This window comes from Lygodium microphyllum, chromosome 24 (assembly GCF_053477565.2).
Source record: "Lygodium microphyllum isolate KBCC chromosome 24, Lygodium_microphyllum_v1.1.10, whole genome shotgun sequence".
Lineage (NCBI taxonomy): Eukaryota > Viridiplantae > Streptophyta > Polypodiopsida > Schizaeales > Lygodiaceae > Lygodium > Lygodium microphyllum.
Window position 1 is genome coordinate 5,633,459 of NC_141158.1, and position 21,753 is coordinate 5,655,211.

Consider the following 21,753-nt stretch of genomic DNA (forward strand, 5'->3'; position numbering starts at 1 on the left):
CTATAGAAGCAAAGCAGCAATGCCAGATGATGTCATTGCCAATGCTATATGACCATCACTGCACAACCTAGCAAGCAAACACTTGTAAAGAAATGTCTTTCCAGACCCATCGGGACCATCCAAAAAAAAAAACATTCCCAAAGTTTCCACCAATGGCACCTATAACTGTATTATATGCAACCCTCTGTCCATCATTCAACATTGCCTCCATACAAACACAAACTCTACGTTGCTCCAGTATATCATATGCATATTCATCTTCTAAAAGAGGGTTAGCACACAACTGAGAATCTGTTCAATGAGGTTCTGGCAATCCATCAAAGTCAGACAATCTTCGCCCATGCTATCATAAAAGATCCTGAAGATGCAATAAAGCCCTCTTTGATGCCTCTTGTTGTAGAACTGCAAAAGATATATGCACATGCTCTAGCTGTAACTTATACAAAATATCCTCCATCATGGGTGACATAAACCTATCCCAGAGCTGACCAGGCTTTGCAGGCTCATAGAAGACCAAAATTGCAGCAAACAAAGCACGCAACTGGGCACCAACTTATACAAATGCAGCCTCTTCCAAGCACACAACACACTCATCATCACCCTCTAACATGCCCTTTGCAATGCAGGCTTCCTTAAAGGTGTTGTACACCATGTTGCCAACAGTACGCAAATCATCAAAAGACATACATCCTCGAGACACTGTCAAGAGCATTCGCAAGTAATAACGCTCACCAGATGTGGGCGGCACAAAGTATATTCGATCACACGTATTTCCACGCTTTCTCTTTGTCCATACCTTCCGTTGTGCATTCCACACCCAATACATCGGGAAGTCTTGATACCGAATAGCTCAAGCCTCTGGATGAACATGATTGCACACAAACCATTCCGTAAGAGTAGTTTTCCTGATATCTTCATTCTGCATAACATGTGATATATTGTTTGTATCTTGAAACACCACATAATTCTTACCAGGCAAGTGCACCTGCAACTGCTGTATATCAAGCTTCTCATTGTGCAATGCATAGTCATATATTCGCCAACACGCTTCCGAAGCAGAAACATACCGTGAATCTAAATAACTCTCAATCTCATCTACTTCACGAAAGGTCGTACCATTTAACCCTGAGTTTCCAACAGAAAATTTAATCGTTGCACGATCATGTCCCTTGTATATATACTTATACAAATACTTGATAGCACCGTTGAGCATACCTCAACATTTATATGTGCATTGTATTTTTTACTCAAGTACGGATTGTATGGAACAATCCATCGATTATCAATAGTATTACCCTTTATTGTGACTGTCTTTCCATCATCTCGTCTTCTATAAACAGGATAGCCAGAGCTATCAACAGTTGTTACATTCACAAACCTCCGAGGGAATTTTTTAGTGCATCGACCATTGCGCATGCAAAGGCTCTTGGGATTCATTACACCGTAAGGACCATGGACATTGCATTTTGAGATAGTTTCAAACAAAGCTGAAAACTTTTCTCTATCAGGAAACTCAGCACAAACAAATCTATCATAATGGCATGCTTCAGAGGGTTTAAAAGGGTGCTCCAAAATTAGCAAAGTATGAGAATGTGGTAGCCCCCGCTTTTGAAACTCAATCACACTAACATAACCTGCAACATTTCCAAACAGATTCCTTTTCAACAATGTATGCATCATATCAACATGTTTTTTATGAAATACCCGAGCAGTCAAATCTGGACGATCATAAGCAGTCTGTCCAGGCAAAAAAGCATTAGTTATCTCTAACCACTTTGGATTACATGTCATCGTTATAAACAGATCAGGTTTTCCCTTACTTCGCACTATAGCCATGGCATCTTGATACAACTGATACATGTGTCTTGGCCCACCAGTAAAAGAAGACGGCAAAACCACCCTTTTACCAATAGAGGCACCAATAATCCCCATCGGCCCATCATCCATCACTCACCATATCTGCTAAGCCCTTATAAACTTCTGAGCGTAAAACTGATTGATTTTGATGACACCAAGCTAACCTACATTGCTCTATACTACAATAAGCATCAACAATAAATTGTTGCAACAATCGCCCACCCCGCAACATGCACACCTCAGTGTCCTCACGCACTTGTAGTCGAAATGCATAAAATTGCATCTGAGTAACACAGTCCTTATTAGATAATCCATGTATATTAATTGGAACATTAACACCACTATAAGGACGTATAGCATTGGCATATATGCCCTATGCAAGTTTGAAATAGCAATACATCGTCCATCTCGACTATAAACATGTATGTCTCGACGATCAAGAGTATTCTCATTGCCTTGTCCTGGCATGATAGCCGCAACCTCAGTTGCCACTCGAGTTGAGTATTGTCTATTAGCATGTTGAACCCCAAAAATAGTCATTCTCAAATCATGCAAGGGATTTGTGGGAGCTTTCACTCAACCGCCAAGACCCACGGACCGCTTATTGATTCAAGCGTTCCAAGCCGAGCACTAATGGCTACCTCTCACATAGCCGACGCGCCATCCATATCTACGGATGTAGTGAGCTTACCTTGATGCCGTTCGAGTTACCTCCTCTCCCGCGCACTCCGGTAGCTCCACGATCCAAGTGCAAGCTTCAACCAAGCTCCATCCTCAAGCTCCATGCTCCAAGCTCCATTGCCGCGAGCAAGACAAGAGAAGAGAAGAGAAGAGAAGAAGAGAGGAGACGATGGAGAGCTTCTCCTCCTCAGTCCCTCACCCTCACACACTCACTCCCTCACACTCTCACACTCCCTCTCTCAAGCACAAGCTCAAGCAAGCAAGAACAAGAAGAAGAAGAAGAAGAGGAGAGCTACTTTTGGCCACAGACAAGAATGAGCTTCTCATTCACTTTTCAACTTTATATACAAAACCCTAAATCCCTTTTGGGCGGTCATCCCCTTTTTCCCTTTTTACATGACCGGCCGTAGCCTTGGCCCTTTTTCCCATTGTCCTTCTATCTTCCTAGCTTCCTTTTCACCGCCCATCTACATTTACAAATTGCACGGGTGAGAGCCCGGCGCTCTTTTACAAGATTTCAGGGTGCACCTTTTTATTTTAAAATGCGCCTTTCCCCTTTTGCCTTTGCCTTGGACTTTTAAGGTTGCCCTTGTGCTTTTGGCCTTTTCTCCTTTTCTTTCTTCAGTCGGGCTACCTTTTTTCTGCCTTTGCCTTGCGTCTTTTCCACTTTCTTTTTGCTTTCTTCGTGTTGGGGTTAACATTACCCCCCTCCTAGACGAGTGCCAGTCCCATGGCACTCACCGTCGTAGGTAGCAGGCTGTAGCATGCACCGAAGACGTGGGTGACAAGGATGCCTGTGGTTTCCATGGAGAAGGGTTGATGGTGGTGTGGCAGAAGGTCCTGGAGGCCTGTTGGTGGCCAAGGTGGCTGGTGGAAGGTTGTTGGAGTTGGTGGTAGGGCCATGGTGTGTTGGGGATTCTGCACATGTTGATTCTTTGTGGGTTTGTCGGATGGTAAGGGATAAGCATTCAGAGTTGGGTGTTGATGAAGATCGAATGACACGTTCTGTGGAGTCTTCAACACCTGCAATTTGAAAACCTCTCGTGTGGTCTCTCCCTAAGGGGTAGTGCTAGTCTTCTTATCATGCACAAGACATATTTGATTAGTTTGGGAGACAGGTCGAACTCCAAGCAAGCTGAGATTATTGTCCTGTACTTGAGGACCCAAACTGTGGATATACTTCGGTGAAAATATTATGTGAGTGCTCGTGCATACTTAGATATTACATAGTTAGAAGACCGCGGGCTAGTTTCTCATAACAATGCGTGGATGAGGCAAAGGTGTCCATGTGGAGAAGGAGTACGCGTGAAGGTATAGAAGACATCCTTTGCATTGTGACTGCACGATGTAGCATAATGGAATACAAGGACACCGCACTTTCAGTAGCTGAAAACTATTGGACTTGCTTGATGAGTACAGTGTACGTTTCATAGCCAATCGTGCGGTGCCGATCACACTGATTGCAATGGTACTAAGGCAGAGTGCAAAAGAAAATTGTGCAAGTGGGTCAGGGTGACAGGTCTAACCCTAGGCGAGACAAGGTCCCCAGGTATGTCCTGCCCTTGATGTGCCCTGAACAATTGTGGGTGAGTGTAAGGGGCTAGGGGACTAGGGACGAAGCCGGTCGACCAAGGTCACCCAACGTACCTAATTTGAGGACCCCTAGGTGCTGTGTTGTGATCGTGGGTGCTTCTTATTTTTCCATTCTTTTCTTTTTCTTTCCTTTTCTTTTTCTTTTCTTTTTCTTCTTCTCTTTTTTTTTTTTTTTGCCTGAGTACAACCATTACAATATGTTGAGGCTATCAGTCTGTCAATGGGTTGGAAAATGTTAAGCTTCGAAGGCTCAGAGAATGAGTAGTACAATGATGATGGTGCCCTAGCCTCGCTGTTAGAGAAGCATTTGGTGAAAGGGGGAGATACACTTGAGATATTGCAACCCTCCTTACGGCAAATGCGATGCTGGTACAATTGAGGTAACGATTGCCGTGAGCCAACTATAGAGCCTGACCCAGAAAGGGGGCGTGGCAATGTGGGTGATTGGCAAGGGTGCTTTCGGCAGCGTGGCTTTGCCACGGCTCGCTGTGGGATTGTGGGTGTTGCAGTGATTGGCATTGAGCATTTTCGCACAGGGACCTGTATTATCCTGCATCCACTTGTCGCTTCATGAGAGCATATGCATTGTGTATGCCGCAACTATAATAAACCAGTGCAATGCAAGGAGACAGCACTTATTTGAATTCTATGGTGTTGACTAGACATTTCTCACCTGCGCTTGATTAGCTTTTCTTTTGCTAAAGGCATAGCATATATTAAACGCAGATATGATAAGTTCATACAAGTCAGGAACATGTCAACACTTAACAAGTCGGGAACACTCAACCATTTAAAACAAAAAGTCTTGGCCACTTATCATTTGATAAGCTTCTTATGCATTATGGGCTACTCGATTTGTATGAGGCGGGGCGAGTCTGGATGGCCGGGTGATTGGGGCTCTGCTGGTGTGGGACTCCCATGGGGGTGAGCAGGAAACATGTCGGCCGGGATATGAATGGTGTAATCCCGGCTCGCTACCGTCTCCAGAATTTCTTTAAATAATTCATTAAATTCTTCTCGTTCCCGAGCTGCCCTTTCTGCCTTTGAGCGTCTGGGGCCCGAGCGGGAGCTGGGAGTGCGTACCACTAGTGCTGCGGCCTGTTGCAGGTTTCAAGTCTCGACTTTCTTGACTCAAGGGTTCTTCGGCCTTCGCCCTGGTCAATGTCACTTAGGGCCCCGCTTCTTGGCATACCTCTTGATGGTGGGCACATAACGCTCTGGTGGAGGGGTGCGTGCCACATGCTCCCGCCTTGTGCGCAGAGCGTCTTTGCATGCTAAATCTCCATGATCCTCCATGCGTTCCGCCGCAAAAGGAAACCTGCAAGACGCACTTCAAGGGTTAAGCCTTGATACAGGGTACAACTGTTTGCATGGAAGGGATTTTACTGTGGTTTATGAAGCGCATATGACAAGAAGGGGAGGGGGATTCCTTGTGCTCTTGGGGTTCTCACGTTTCTCCTGAGGTTTTGTTGTTATTTCGTCATGGTTCTTCTCGGATGTGACTGGTATAGATTTGTCACCCTATTGTGACAGCGTTGTATCCACTCTTGATTGATCAATGTGAGTTCTATTGTCAGTGGATAGAGTGTTGCAAGCAACTGTTGATGGCAACGGTTGCTTTGGTTTCTCAGAACACACGAATGTGTCTGAGGGTTCACCGCTATTAGGAGAGGCATCAATGAGTTCATTGGTGGACGGACTTGATGCTTTATTCATCGGCTCTTCGGCGCTCTTCGTCTCAATGTTCTTGCGGTTCACAACCTCCTGCAACTGTTGTTGTTTTCGCTGTTTTCTCCTCTTTTTCTTGGTCAGTGCAGGTGCATCTAATGGCTCAGGACCTTGGGCTAGGTTGTCTGCTGATGTGCTTGGTTGAGCCTTAGCATTTCCCTTCGCTAGTGTGTCCTCATGGGACCTAGTTGTGGCCTGCGGAACAGCCTCGCTAGGTTGTGAGAGCACAACTGCCTCCCTTTTCGGAGAGTCTAGCCCTTCAGCCAACTCCCTTGTGTTTAACTCCTCCAGCCTAGGCTTTAGGCACTTTGAAAGTGCTGGAGTTGTCGAGGGATTTGGTTGCGACACCTCCTCCACAGGTAAACTACTAAGGACACGTTCCACATAGGGTATTGTCATGGCCAAGGGCTGTGACTGCTGTGATCCCTGATTGGAAGTAGTAGCAGCTAGTTTAGTGGGCTGGCTACCCTTGGTGGATTGCGGTGTCAAGTCCCTAGGGCGATCAAAAGTGGTTGTGTCTTTTGTTGGCCTTTGACCACTCATCTGTGTAGATCGAACATGAGTTGATCTAGTCGCATTAGGTAGCTCAGGCATATCCTTGGGTCGAGAGCTACAGATGGCATCATGTCCCACCTCTTTGACGGTTGGAAGCTTAGATGGAGATAGAGATTGGAATTGAGCAGTCGCCCTTGACAACCGCTGTAGTGCTTCCTGTGTCTGTTTGGGAGAAGAGGGCGTAGGAGATCTAGGACTCCTAGGTGGATGTGGCACTAGCTGAATGATTTTCTCAAGGCTATTAGATGATTGTGCCTTTTGCTTTGTTGAGCGAGTAGCCTTGCCATGAGCAATGTTGTGCCTATGATGTTTGTTCTCCCCTTGGGAAATCAAAGGCTCATTGGGCACTAATGGCTTTTGTGCACGCTCAATGGTCACATATGACATCTGCTTATTAAGCATGCTAGGTTGAGGCTCTTTCTTTCGAACACTCATGTTCGGTTTCTTACCTCGAGACCTAGAGTTTCTCTTAGATTTCCTCCTGTGCTTCGTTGCTTTTGATGCACTCTGGCCTTCAGTCGACCAGGGAGGTTTGGCAAGGGGTTTTGGCACCCAAATCCATCGGTTGCCTGCATAATACCCTTGAGCCCGAAGCAATGCCTTGGATATCCATCGTGGCGTTGTGTTGGCTCTCCATCGACGCCTCCGTCTATAAGGCTTGGGCTTCTTTTGGGGTCTTCTACGATATTTGTAAGTCCAAAGCCCGTCCTTGGCATTGTCTCTTGACCTTCTTGTTTCAGGCCTGGCCTCACTCACTGGTTCTCGTTGTTCGACCTGTGCTTGTATCAGTTTTTCCAACAAGTCCTTGCTCTCGTCAGTAGGCTTGACTATTACGTCAGCGCCTTCCTTGCCTTTCCCTTGAGGGTCGATGAGGTCACCCTTGCTAAAGGTGGTGACTATCCTCACACCCGGTAGTGTCAGGTGTATCCTCTGTGCTACATAGTCAGCCTCACATTTGGTCGCCCTTTTGAAGGGTCTTCCGAGGAGGGTTTCCTTCCTGCAGCTAGCACTTTTTGGAGGGACATGAAATAGGATAGGCAAGATTTCTGTTTCAATTGTCGCAAGGATTTTGCACTTTCCCATGAGTGCTTGTGGGTGTCCCCCATAAGGGCTAAGAGTTGCACTAGTCGATGTGAGCTCTGGTTGGCCTAGTAGGGTCCATGATTCATAGGTCAAGATGTTAAAATCTGCTCCTTCATCAATCAGAGCATCGATAGTATGCTCTCTTTTCGCGGTGAGTTTGACCCTAAGATAAGCAGGTGGTACTATGTCTTCATCTTCCGGGTCCTGGCTTGTAAATTTAAGCCTTCTAACAGATGCCCTTGAGTTCTCGACTGCACGACCAGATGTGGATTCTCCACTGCTGTCTTGGATCGTCAGTGCAGTGCTATTCAAGGTACATCTCTCGTCAAGAGTGTCATGTCTAGTCATCTTCGCATTTGTAGCTTGCTGAAGTTGCATTTTGCTCTGACTAGACACGGTTTGAACACAATGTCTTTGTGTTCTCGTGGTGTGGCCTTTTTGCCCTTGATGGCTAGATTGGCCCATTGATGTTCTAGGGTCTCTGTTTCTCTCTGTTCGGGTATGGGCTTTTGGTTGCTCTATTGCAAGTGAGACTCCATGCTGGTGTAGAGCCATTACTTCACTAGGGTCCAATTTGGGAGACCTGTCACGGCGCGCGTTTTCTCTCCAACCTACTCGGGGGAGGTGCGGAGGGGGCAGAGCCCCCTCTGCGGGGATCCGGGGGGGCAGTCCCCCACGGCCCGCAGGGCCGTTACGGTAGACGCCATATGCAATTTGGAGGACCGTTTATAGCCAAATTTTTAACTACGTGCTCTAAATTATAGCCCGGCAATGGATCTGTGATGTGCCTTTAGCTCTACGTAGCCTTTGGGGTCAATCTCGGGGTTCAGATATGTCAAAATTTGTGTTCTAGATACCTGTCCGATTTTGACAGTTTTCTGTCCGATTCTCAGATGTCCGATTTTCAGGAGTCCGATTATCAGAATCAGACGTCCGATTTTAGGTTGGTCCGATCGGACCAATGGTCCGATTTTGGTCACGTCCGATTCTAGGAGTCGGATCAAAAAATGGTCCGATTTCCAAAGTGGTCCGATTTTGGGAATCGGACTGCCTGGTCCGATTATGGGTGGTTCGAGTGCCACGTGGCACGTCCGATCAGACAGGATGGTCCGATTATGAGTGGTCCGATCGGACAGGATGGTCCGATCGGACGGTGGTCCGAGCGTCCGAGTCCGAGTGGTCCGATTTCCAAAATCGGACGGGTTGATCCGATCGGACGGTTGTCCGAACGTCCGATTCTGGGACTCGGACGGCCTGGTCCGACGGTGCGAACAACGGCCTGCGAGTTGCACGCGATGCCTCTAGGCTGACGTCTACTACACCGAATCGTCCAGCGCCTTCCAGATAGGTGCAGGACACTACAAGGGAATGCCAGACATGCCTAGAACCACTGTGGTGCTCGAATCGAACGGCACTCCAAGGATCTGTGCCCCTATTTCCCTGTTTTAGCCTGTTATACAGCAACAGAGAACCCTACTATTTGTTTCTTTTTCTTTGTTTTTTCCTATCCTAAATGTATCCAAATCACAAAGTAAATACCTACACTACTCCATTTCACAACATAAATCTCAAAAAATCAAAAAACCTACTTGCCAAGGAGATCGAATACCATCTTCAACCCCCTCCCTTCCTACCTATCTCAAGCACCAGTTTAGGGAAACCCTTACTTTGATGCTCGATTCGAAGCGCGCAAGCGCTCAAGGCTTGAATCCGTAGGTCCCGGCAACGGAACCAAAATGTGGGAACTTTCACTCAACCGCCAAGACCCACGGACCGCTTATTGATTCAAGCGTTCCAAGCCGAGCACTAATGGCTACCTCTCACATAGCCGACGCGCCATCCATATCTACGGGTGTAGTGAGCTTACCTTGATGCCGTTCGAGTTACCTCCTCTCCCGCGTACTCCGGTAGCTCCACGATCCAAGTGCAAGCTTCAAGCAAGCTCCATCCTCAAGCTCCACGCTCCAAGCTCCATTGCCGCGAGCAAGACAAGAGAAGAGAAGAGAAGAGAAGAAGAGAGGAGACGATGGAGAGCTTCTCCTCCTCGGTCCCTCACCCTCACACACTCACTCCCTCACACTCTCACACTCCCTCTCTCAAGCACAAGCTCAAGCAAGCAAGAACAAGAAGAAGAAGAAGAAGAAGAGGAGAGCTACTTTTGGCCACACATAAGAATGAGCTTCTCATTCACTTTTCAACTTTATATACAAAACCCTAAATCCCTTTTGGGCGGTCATCCCCTTTTCCCCTTTTTACATGACCGGGGCTGTAGCCTTGGCCCTTTTTCCCATTGTCCTTCTATCTTCCTAGCTTCCTTTCCACCGCCCATCTACATTTACAAATTGCACGGGTGAGAGCCCGGCGCTCTTTTACAAGATTTCAGGGTGCGCCTTTTTATTTTAAAATGTGCCTTTCCCCTTTTGCCTTTGCCTTGGACTTTTAAGGTTGCCCTTGTGCTTTTGGCCTTTTCTCCTTTTCTTTCTTCAGTCGGGCTACCTTTTTTCTGCCTTTGCCCTGCGTCTTTTCCACTTTCTTTTTGCTTTCTTCGTGTTGGGGTTAACAAGATTGTTTTGCAATTGCATACCCACGGATCTAAAAGCTTGTGCATATGCATTGTTTTGATGCATCATATACTGAAGCTCCCCAAGCAAGTTTGGCAATAAATTAGGCATAACATCCAACCGATTAGATAACTCATGCTCAATATCATAAACATAAAGTTGTGCAAATCTTGGCCTTTCTTGTCATTGTACATTAGGAATCAAAGAGCCTATACGATGATAAATGGAGCCATGCACTCTAAAGGTATAAGAATTTCCCACAACAGGCAAAAGCTCATCAACATTGGCACCAAGCAGCGACACAAATGCAAGAGCACTATTATATGCTCGTATATTATTTTTAAATACTCTGCTTTGAGGATGCATACCATGCAACAAATCATGCAATAGTTGTGGTGGATATTGCAACTGTGGCAACATTACTTTTCCATTTCGACAACAATTTTTACCGAACAAAACTAACCCCTGCACTTGAACCTCACATCTCCACAATTTAGCCGAACATCACTCACACATCTCAGAAAGACTCCCCATGGAATGCACAATCGGGTCTTGAAATAGCAATATTATAGTTGCAGGATGAATATCCATTGCAGGCAAAGCATGTAAAATGGAGCAAAAACCTCCATTTCGAGCACTAAAGGTTGGTGCATTATTGACACGTGACTCATTAATCACAGCATTTCCTAAGTTTTGGTGATTTTCAGCATCACAATTATAATCATTAGCAAATTGCTGCTCAATCAGGCTGTGGAGTCTCTCACGAATCAAGCTATCATGATTTAGAGCCCCTCCTTGCAAAATTCCGGCACTCAACTATAGTAGAACACATCTCTTTATACCCCCTCCGGTCATGTCTTGCCATTTGAGCCCTAAGCCTAGCAATCTGTCGTCGTCTATATCGTGTAGAGTTGAGTCTATGCCTATGAATACGCAACACATAATCCCTGCTAGTTCTCTGATTATTTAATCCCATATTGCTTGGATTCTCACAAAGCCTGCACATCAAGAGAAAACATGCATTCTTTCAAGGAGAGACTTGATTGGGATTAGTATTTTCAAAAAGACTTAAAAGTAGAATCAATCTAGAATCACATAATCCAAAAAATTCTACGACAATTTAAATCAGCACAATCCTCCTACGTGCAAGGAACAATAGTAGTCAAAATATATCTAGCCCAAAGACAAAAAAAAAAGCTATATCCAACCGGCGCACGATCCCCCAACCTATAACTCAAACCCAAACATCACTCTTCAACATGAATGCGCAATAAACTATAAAACGTTGTCGTGTTGCTGCGCATCCGAGTCGTATACACCTCCATTTCTTTTGTTGTGCATTTGTGTTAATTTTTGCGTGTGATTCATTGTTTGTGTGATGCATTTTAATAATCCGCATCCAATGTATATATTCTCTTAGTACATGCGCATGATTTTGTTTGGATGCATGATGTGCGTGTATTAGAAAAATATGAAAAACTGATGCCAAAGGACATTATCCAGCTGATAATTTTAATGATGAACTCGAAGAAAAGTGCAGGATACCGTGGAATCAAAGGAAGCTTTATAGAAGCTGACATTTAAGCTATGAAGACAAAGGTGTAAATTCAGGAATATCATGTGTAATGGGCAAAGCTTAAGGAGCACTGAACGGGTTCCCTTGTCGAGATGAAGACTCTTGGAATGCACTTATTGCTGGGTATGTGCAGCACTTGGGACTGCTGCGGTGGATATGTATGCTGAAAGTGATGCATTTAGCATCATCTTTGTTATCTTTTCATTTGGGCACATATCTGGAGCATAAGTGAACCCAGCATTGACAACAGGATTTGCAAGTATAGGGAAGTTCCCTTGGCTTGATGTTCGTTGGTATATTCTGGGGCAGTTTGCTGGTGGGATCCTTGGATGTGGCATAGGAACATCACTTTATGGAGTGAGTTTAAAGGATGCTTTGGTAATACCAAATGCTTGGGGGATCCCTTGGCTTTTTTCTGCACCGTTACAGAGAAAGAAAAGGGGAAAGAATAGAAAAAGCTATTCTTAGATTTGTCTAAGAATATCGAGTGATGGCGGCAAAAACTGACGGAGAGAATTCGAATGGGCAGGCAGTGAAGGAAGGAAATGTATGGAATCAGCCTGTTTGATCTTCACTGGGGGGCGATACCATCGCTTGGTGCTTTTCTCTCTTGCTGGCTGGCCCTATTCGGGAGAGTTCAGGCTCATCGTGCGATGAATTGCTGCCAGCTAGATCAATCTTGTTTTTCACACAATTTTGAGAGGATTATCTCAATAGGATCCTGAAGGGGTAGTGCGAATCAGTTCTTCGTTTGTATTATTGAATTCGATTCGTAGATGGCAGCCTTCCTAGGCTGAAGAGAAGTTTTTGGGTTTCCTCTTCATCATACAACCCGCAGGATCATACGCCGCAGAACTCCCTTATCAGAGAACTTTCTAGACACATTTTACGGCATGCCTTGCCTCCCCTTTCAGGCAAATGAATGTTGAAGACGTCTCTTTTGGAAATATGGCGCTTGGTGGCCTTCATCAAATATGACGCAGAGAGAGAGCAGCTCGTAGTTGAAAGCACAAAGATATCGAGTGACTTCAAATTGCGTTGCACTATCAGTCATATTCTTGCGTTGATCAAGAAAGATTGTTTCCAGGACCTACAGTTGAAGAGGTGGAACGGAATGAAGCGAAAGAACCAGACAAAGAGGATTATGAAGAAGATGAGAAAGTTGCTGTGATGGACTGAAGCTTTTAGAGGGAAAGGGATTTTCTTGCTGGGAGCAGATACTGTGAATCCAGTATCCCTGTTCCACCATGGAAATTTTCGAGCAATCTTCCGCCTGAGGAAAAGCTTCCATATCAACGAAATGAAGAAGACCACATTGCTGTTTCTGCAGGGCATTGGCTACTTCTCTTTGGGAAGTACAGAAATTCTCCTCCTTGAGCCCAAAAGTTAGAACGCTTGGAGAATATCCAATCGACAGTTTGGGGAGTGTTGACACTAAGCAAACAAATGTAAGAAGAAGATCATTCCTGCAATCTCCAACTGACGAAAAGAGCAACGAATGATCAAACCAGAAACTACAACTTCAGCTTAAGTTTGTGAACCAAAATTATAATCCAATGGCTAACTGATGGCAAATACTACAAGTCTGCATCTTCCAGTATAAGTACCTCAACCAAGAATGGTTTCCTTGATGTGGATGGTACCACAAGTTAAAGTGATGTCTTGAAGATTCTTAATCAGTGTGAAGAACATCAAAGCAATAGCATGCCATCTGTGGATGATTTGCATGCAAAGTTGAATCGTACTCACAGGCAAATGAAAGAGTTATTACTCAAGGTAAAGGCCCATTAGAAGGAAGTTGAAATTTTTATAATAAAACTGGTCAAAGCGAGATTTCTGTGGCAGGAAAGATAACAAGAGAACAGCAAATTTGCATGCCCTTTTGAATTTAGAAGACCCTCCAGACCCAATAATTGAAGGAGACCGACTGGTAGTTGTTTAGAGAGAAATGACATTGAAACAGGTTGGGAGGAACTACGCAAAGAGGCTCACAAGATAGAAGGGAACCTCGATGTCAAGACCTCATCATATGGATTCGAATGTTCTAAATTAGGTCTTAATCTACCTTCAGTTGAGAGCTTTATCAAAACATTGCAACAGTGCAGAGCCAAGAGATGCTTAGCCTATGCAAAGCAAGTGTATACACAAGTCTGCAGAAGTGGCTTCGAAGCTAACAAGACTATCATTATTTTTTTTTAGTTCGAGCATTCATGGACCTCTTGTAATTTATTTGACAAGCAATATAGTGATCTTTGGCATCAAAAATTGAGATCTTCTTGTTAGCCTCTTTCCGTGCTGTATCTTGAACCCCGTGTTCTACAGCCCTTGCGTGAATTCTACGACATTTCTGGTGAACCTGACGTGAAAGTGCTGCGTCATCAGCAAGATGGGAGACTCACAAGAAGAGATGACAGATGATAATGTCATGAAGAACCTGTTTCAGTCATTTACCATGTATATGCAGCAGCAAGCTCATGCAAAACGTGACAGTGATGCTATGGATGCTTTGAAAGCTGTCCAACAGGAGATGAAGCAGTTTAATGGCCAGCAAGTGTCAACTTACTTGCATTTGTATGAAGAAAAGATGAAGTTTTTTGGGGTTTCTCAAGATGTTTGGAGCCGTTACTTCTTGCGGATCGTGGTGCGCGCTCTTGAAGGTCGAATTGTAGAAATTCAAGAAGCACATGCAGGTTGGGCTGAATTTAAAAAGGCATTAAAAGATGAATATTTCCTGGAAGATACAGGTCTTATGAATCGCAGGAATTTTTTAGCATGGGTTTCTATGCCTAATAAGGGACTTTCTATTACTGCTCTTCTGCGAGAGTTTGAAAGCCGTTATGATCAGTTGGATGGGACTGAACAGCAAGCTTTGGAGATGCAGAAAGTGGAGTTATTTTTGCAAGCTGCAGATGTTGATTTATAGGAAAAGTTGGATGATCTTTTGGAAGATCAAGCTACTGATTCAGGTCTAAAGACTGAGTGGAGACATGTTATTGATGCTGTGAATGCTCTTGTCAAGAAGCAGCGCAGGAGAGTAAGATTGCATCGAAATATAGGATCAGTTCCTGAAAAATCCTTGGAGACTTCTTCTTCTACCCCTGCTGCTTCTTTGCCTAAGCCTACTCCTCCTGTTGTGAATCCACCAGTTCCTTCTGCTCCAGTGCCCTTATCTTGTCAAAAAGACTAGAGGGGGTGACTTTGTTTCACCACCTATTACAGCTCCACCTATGTCAAATTCTCCAGCTCAAACAGGTTCTGATCAACCAATGGGAGACAAGCAGAAAGAAAAGAGGCAACCAAGAAAAGAGCCAGGATTCAAGCTCTTGTCAGACCTTGATATGCAAACGGATATGAGTAAGATTTTTCATGAAAGAATTTTGAATAGTGAAGTCACTTTTACTGTTGGAGAGGCTCTTGGGATTGCTAGAAGAGAAATACAGGATCAGATGCAGGATCTTTTGCGGAGGAAACGACATGCGATGGAAGGACCTGCTTTACAGGGATTGTGGCATGGAGCTCTTGGGAAAGAGCATGATGATGCAGTGATGGTTGAGAATGCTTCTGTTAATCCACAATTGGAGAAAATAGTGCAGCCTATGCAGTATGAAGATGATGAGACCCCTATTCTCATTCCTCGCAGCCATTTTTCACAAAGTCATTGGGCTAGAGCAACCACTGAGACAGTGGTAAGGATTGGAGAGAAACAAATTCCCTTGATTGCTTTAGTTGATCATGGTTCTGAGATTAATCTTATTGCTCGAGGTGTTTATGAGAGTGGTAAGTGGCCTATGGATGCAGAGCATGGCTGGCGCATGAGAGCCGCCAATAATACTTCTGGTGATATGTATGCTGCTTGTCCGAGTATCAGAATTTCTATTGGTAATGTTGAAGAGGATTATCATTGCTTTGTTCAGGATTCATGCTCTTATCCGATTATTCTTGGACAGCCTTTCATTACGGAAGCAAGAATGGAAACAAAAGTGATGGATGATGGGTCAGCTTATGCGCGGATACGCAGTAAAGATGGTATGCGAGCTGTTCAGTTTATGACTGTTGGGGTAAATCATCCGAGAAACAGGGACTCCTTGCGTGAGGCACCACTACCTGCGAAGGAGTTGGATTTTCATTAGGTACCGCTGTCTTGCGAGACGCCAGTGGTACGGAGCGGAGAAAAGAGGAGATCTCGCCTCCTGGCAGCCAGTCTTTCTCCAATAACTTTGTTGGGTTTACTTCAGATAGTTCAGTAAGTTATCAGAAAATTTCAGATTTGCCTAGAGCTGCCAGGCAGTACATTGGTCGTAAGGAGAAAGAGTTGAAGAATGCAGGTATCTTGCAAGCAGAAGAGCATGTGGATGGATTGTATGAAGGGATGTCTTATGCAGATACATTGTTTGAGATAAGAGCAATGCTGAAAACTGATGTATGTAAGGGTTCAAAGATCATACCTGTGCAAACCTTGAATATGTTTCAGGAAATTTCTGGTTTTATGCTGCAAACAGAGTTAGAGGCTGAGAAAACTCAGCAAACTGAATTTATGGCTGATCTTGATCAGCTAATAGAATTGCAGAGGGCTGAATTCATTCAGCCAACAGAGTTGAATGCAGAAAAATTTCTGCATACAGAGTTTCAGGATGCATCTATGCAGTCCATAGAGCCGAGGGCTGAATCCATTCAGCCAATAGAGTTGAATGCAGAAAAATTTCTACATACAGAGTTTCAGACTGCACCCATGCAGTCCATAGAGCTAAAGGCTGAAATTTTTCAGCCAACAGAGTTGAAAGATGCTGAAAATTTGCAGAAATTGCAGCAAAGGAAAGAGTGGAATGATGCCAAGGTTGGCACAAAATATAAAACAGTTGATAAGAAGGTTAAGCCGGTTGCAGGCCCGCTTCCTTCTGATAGTGATGAACAGATTGAAAAAGCTATGAAGCAGCCTATGTTGAGGGATCCTACAAATATTGGACATAAGTTTACAGCTGAAACTCTTGCAGAATTGAAGATTGGGAATGATGATTTTTTGCTTCCAGTGGAAAAAGAATGTTTTAGAGAGATGCTTGGACGTCATGGTAAGGTAGTAGACAGTTTGTGGCTGATCACTTGAATGCTTGTGAACAAATATTGACACGATTAGAGGAGGTAAATTTGACACTTTCAGGGCTGAAATCTGTCTTTGCTGTTAATGAAGTCATCATAGTTGGGCATATGGTTGGATATTATGGCAGAAAGCCTTCTCCTGCAAAGGTGGATGCCATAAACAGGATTGCAGAGTATTGCTCGACTACTTCAGAGGTGCGGAGATTTGTAGGAGCTTGTGTATTTTACATGATTTGGATTCCTCATTTTGCTCATATTGCAGATGTTCTCTATCAGCTGCTTCGAAAGGGGCAGAAATTTCATTGGGATGAGAAGCATTCAAAAGCCATGCGTAAGCTCAAGAAGCTGTTGCAATCAGCTTCTATTCTACGCAAGGCGGATTATCAATGTGGACGGCCGATCATGTTGACAGTTGATACTAGCCCTATTGGCATAGGTTGGGCTGTGGGACAGGATGATGCTGATGGAAATAGGTATGCAATCCGCTTTGGAGCTAAAGTTCTTAATGAGCGACAAAGGAGATATCCGCAGATTAAAAGAGAGTTGTGGGGAGTAGTCACTGCACTGAAGTGTGAAAAAGGGTATTTTATTGGAGCTTCAGTTATTGTGGAAACAGATTGTTTGCCTTTGCCTGGCATGATTACTAGTTGCTCGACTCCAGCGATGCTTCGGTGGATTGCCTATATCAAATCATTGAATCCAGAATTTCGACACATAGCAGGGAAAGATAATCCAGTTGCTGACATGCTTTCTAGAGCGAGATATGAGGATGAGGAGTCAATGCTTGCAGAAGAAGATGAGACAGAGTTTGATGCTTCTGTCCTTATTCATGATTGTCATGTATCTACTGTTGAAGCTTTTATTGAAGAACTTTATGTTGATGAGTGGCTGCAAATTGGACAGTATCTAAGTTCATTGACTCGAAGAGCTGATTGGACAGATGATGAATTTAAGAAAATCAGAAGGAAAGCTTATGGGTATTTCTTGAAAGATGGTTTTCTTTGGAAGCATGCAAGAAAGAGAGGAGGCTTGCCCTTGAGAGTAGTTTGTGATGTAGTGATGCAGATACAGATTATGCGAGAGTTTCATGAGAGCTCATGGGCTGGACATAGAGGTGTGTGGGCTACCTATGAGAAAATCAAAGAAAGATACTGGTGGAAAGGGATGTATAAAGATGTTTCTCACTTTGTGGAGACTTGCAGGGACTGCCAGCTTTACTCTTTAGTGCGACATCGTGATGAGCTGCATCCGACTTATCCACTATGTATGCATTACAAGTGGGTGGTAAACTTGGTTACTTTGCCAGTGGGACTTTGGCAAATGAGATATCTTGTCTTGGCTAGGGAGGATCTTACAAACTATGTTGAAGGTAGACCGTTGCGGACGAAGACCACCACTACAGTATGTAAATTCTTGTTGGAAGAAATATTTTGCAGGTATGGATGTATAGGCAAGATTACAGCTGATCGTGGAGAGCTAGATGCTGATGAAGCTAGAGAATTCTTCTCACGGCTTGGGATTAAATTGGCTCTTACTACTGCCTATAATCCAGAGGGAAATGGCAAAAGTGAAAGAGGACATCCGCCAATAGTTAAAGCATTGGCAAAAGCTTGTAGAGGTCGGATTGGAGATTGGCCGAGATTACTACATTTTGCATTGTGGGCTGATCGCTCTACACATAGTGTGACTACTGGATACATGCCTGCGGAGTTGATGTATGGGCAAAAACCTGTCATGCCTACTGAAATTTGTGCTCTCACTTGGAGTGTTCTTCTGTGGCATGAGAATTTATCAAGGGAAGAGCTGTTAGCCCTTCGGATTCATCAACTAGAGAGAAGGACAGAAGATGTGCAGCTAGCCGTTGACCGTTTGAAGGCAGCCCGTCTCAGAAATAAGGACAGGTTTGATTTAAGGCATCGCTTGAGGCCTAGAGCCATAAAAGAAGGAGATTGGGTTCTAGTCTATGACAGTAGTCTAGAAAATCAGCATAGTAGCATGAGAAAAATGGTTCAAAGATGGTTTGGACCGTATGAAGTGAAACAGGTTTTTGACAATGGTACCTATGAGCTGGCTGAATTAGATGGAACAAAATTGAGGGTGCCTATTGCTAGAAAACGAGTCAAGATTTTCAAGAGAAGAGAAGATGAAGAATATGCACTTGAAGCATTGACAGAAGAAGAGCTTATAGGAGAAAGACAAGCAGAAGAGACAGAAGACATAGATGATGAAGCCGATGGAGAAACAGGTCTACTAGAATCAGAAGATGGACTCGACCTGTTTGTGGAGTTGAATGATCCTGGTTAGTTGGCACATCCGGAGGATGCGCAGGTTTAGAGGGGGTGGATGTCGTGTTGCTGCGCATCCGAGTCGTATACACCTCCATTTCTTTTGTTGTGCATTTGTGTTAATTTTTGCGTGTGATTCATTGTTTGTGTGATGCATTTTAATAATCCGCATCCAATGTATATATTCCCTTAGTACATGCGCATGATTTTGTTTGGATGCATGATGTGCGTGTATTAGAAAAATATGAAAAAATGATGCCAAAGGACATTATCCAGCTGATAATTTTAATGATGAACTCGAAGAAAAGTGCAGGATACCGTGGAATCAAAGGAAGCTTTATAGAAGCTGACATTTAAGCTATGAAGACAAAGGTGTAAATTCAGGAATATCATGTGTAATGGGCAAAGCTTAAGGAGCGCTGAACGGGTTCCCTTGTCGAGATGAAGACTCTTGGAATGCACTTATTGCTGGGTATGTACAACACTTGGGACTGCTGCGGTGGATATGTATGCTGAAAGTGATGCATTTAGCATCATCTTTGTTATCTTTTCATTTGGGCACATATCTGGAGCATAAGTGAACCCAGCATTGACAACAGGATTTGCAAGTATAGGGAAGTTCCCTTGGCTTGATGTTCGTTGGTATATTCTGGGGCAGTTTGCTGGTGGGATCCTTGGATGTGGCATAGGAACATCACTTTATGGAGTGAGTTTAAAGGATGCTTTGGTAATACCAAATGCTTGGGGGATCCCTTGGCTTTTTTCTGCACCGTTACAGAGAAAGAAAAGGGGAAAGAATAGAAAAAGCTATTCTTAGATTTGTCTAAGAATATCGAGTGATGGCGGCAAAAACTGACGGAGAGAATTCGAATGGGCAGGCAGTGAAGGAAGGAAATGTATGGAATCAGCCTGTTTGATCTTCACTGGGGGGCGATACCATCGCTTGGTGCTTTTCTCTCTTGCTGGCTGGCCCTATTCGGGAGAGTTCAGGCTCATCGTGCGATGAATTGCTGCCAACTAGATCAATCTTGTTTTTCACACAATTTTGAGAGGATTATCTCAATAGGATCCTGAAGGGGTAGTGCGAATCAGTTCTTCGTTTGTATTATTGAATTCGATTCGTAGATGGCAGCCTTCCTGGGCTGAAGAGAAGTTTTTGGGTTTCCTCTTCATCATACAACCCGCAGGATCATACGCCGCAGAACTCCCTTATCAGAGAACTTTCCAGACACATTTTACGGCACGCCTTGCCTCCCCTTTCAGGCAAATGAATGTTGAAGACGTCTCTTTTGGAAATATGGCGCTTGGTGGCCTTCATCAAATACGACGCAGAGAGAGAGCAGCTCGTAGTTGAAAGCACAAAGATATCGAGTGACTTCAAATTGCGTTGCACTATCAGTCATATTCTTGCGTTGATCAAGAAAGATTGTTTCCAGGACCTACAGTTGAAGAGGTGGAACGGAATGAAGCGAAAGAACCAGACAAAGAGGATTATGAAGAAGATGAGAAAGTTGCTGTGATGGACTGAAGCTTTTAGAGGGAAAGGGATTTTCTTGCTGGGAGCAGATACTGTGAATCCAGTATCCCTGTTCCACCATGGAAATTTTCGAGCAATCTTCCGCCTGAGGAAAAGCTTCCATATCAACGAAATGAAGAAGACCACATTGCTGTTTCTGCAGGGCATTGGCTACTTCTCTTTGGGAAGTACAGAAATTCTCCTCCTTGAGCCCAAAAGTTAGAACGCTTGGAGAATATCCAATCGACAGTTTGGGGAGTGTTGACACTAAGCAAACAAATGTAAGAAGAAGATCATTCCTGCAATCTCCAACTGACGAAAAGAGCAACGAATGATCAAACCAGAAACTACAACTTCAGCTTAAGTTTGTGAACCAAAATTATAATCCAATGGCTAACTGATGGCAAATATTACAAGTCTGCATCTTCCAGTATAAGTACCTCAACCAAGAATGGTTTCCTTGATGTGGATGGTACCACAAGTTAAAGTGATGTCTTGAAGATTCTTAATCAGTGTGAAGAACATCAAAGCAATAGCATGCTATCTGTGGATGATTTGCATGCAGAGTTGAATCGTACTCACAGGCAAATGAAAGAGTTATTACTCAAGGTAAAGGCCCATTAGAAGGAAGTTGAAATTTTTATAATAAAACTGGTCAAAGCGAGATTTCTGTGGCAGGAAAGATAACAAGAGAACAGCAAATTTGCATGCCCTTTTGAATTCAGAAGACCCTCCAGACCCAATAATTGAAGGAGACCGACTGGTAGCTGTTTAGAGAGAAAGGACATTGAAACAGGTTGGGAGGAACTACGCAAAGAGGCTCACAAGATAGAAGGGAACCTCGATGTCAAGACCTCATCATATGGATTCGAATGTTCTAAATTAGGTCTTAATCTACCTTCAGTTGAGAGCTTTATCAAAACATTGCAACAGTGCAGAGCCAAGAGATGCTTAGCCTATGCAAAGCAAGTGTATACACAAGTCTGCAGAAGTGGCTTCGAAGCTAACAAGACTATCATTATTTTTTTTTAGTTCGAGCATTCATGGACCTCTTGTAATTTATTTGACAAGCAATATAGTGATCTTTGGCATCAAAAATTGAGATCTTCTTGTTAGCCTCTTTCCTTGCTGTATCTTGAACCCCGTGTTCTGCAGCCCTTGCGTGAATTCTACGACAACGTTAGGATTTTTAAATCAATGAACTATTCTCTATAGATTGCAAGA

At 44.0% G+C, this 21,753-nt stretch overlaps 1 protein-coding gene across 1 annotated transcript; it reads right to left on the bottom strand.

Moving 5' to 3' along the window:
* Positions 1–850: 850 nt before the first annotated feature.
* LOC148014809 (uncharacterized) lies at positions 851–1,213 on the bottom strand. The gene has a single exon (XM_087666060.1). It carries the CDS (start codon positions 1,211–1,213, stop codon positions 851–853), a length of 363 nt encoding a protein of 120 aa, XP_087522186.1.
* Positions 1,214–21,753: the final 20,540 nt, after the last annotated feature.

Coding starts and splice junctions, on each gene's coding strand:
- LOC148014809 (XM_087666060.1), bottom strand. CDS start 1,213: ATGCTCAACGGTGCTATCAAGTATTTGTATAAGTATATATACAAGGGA.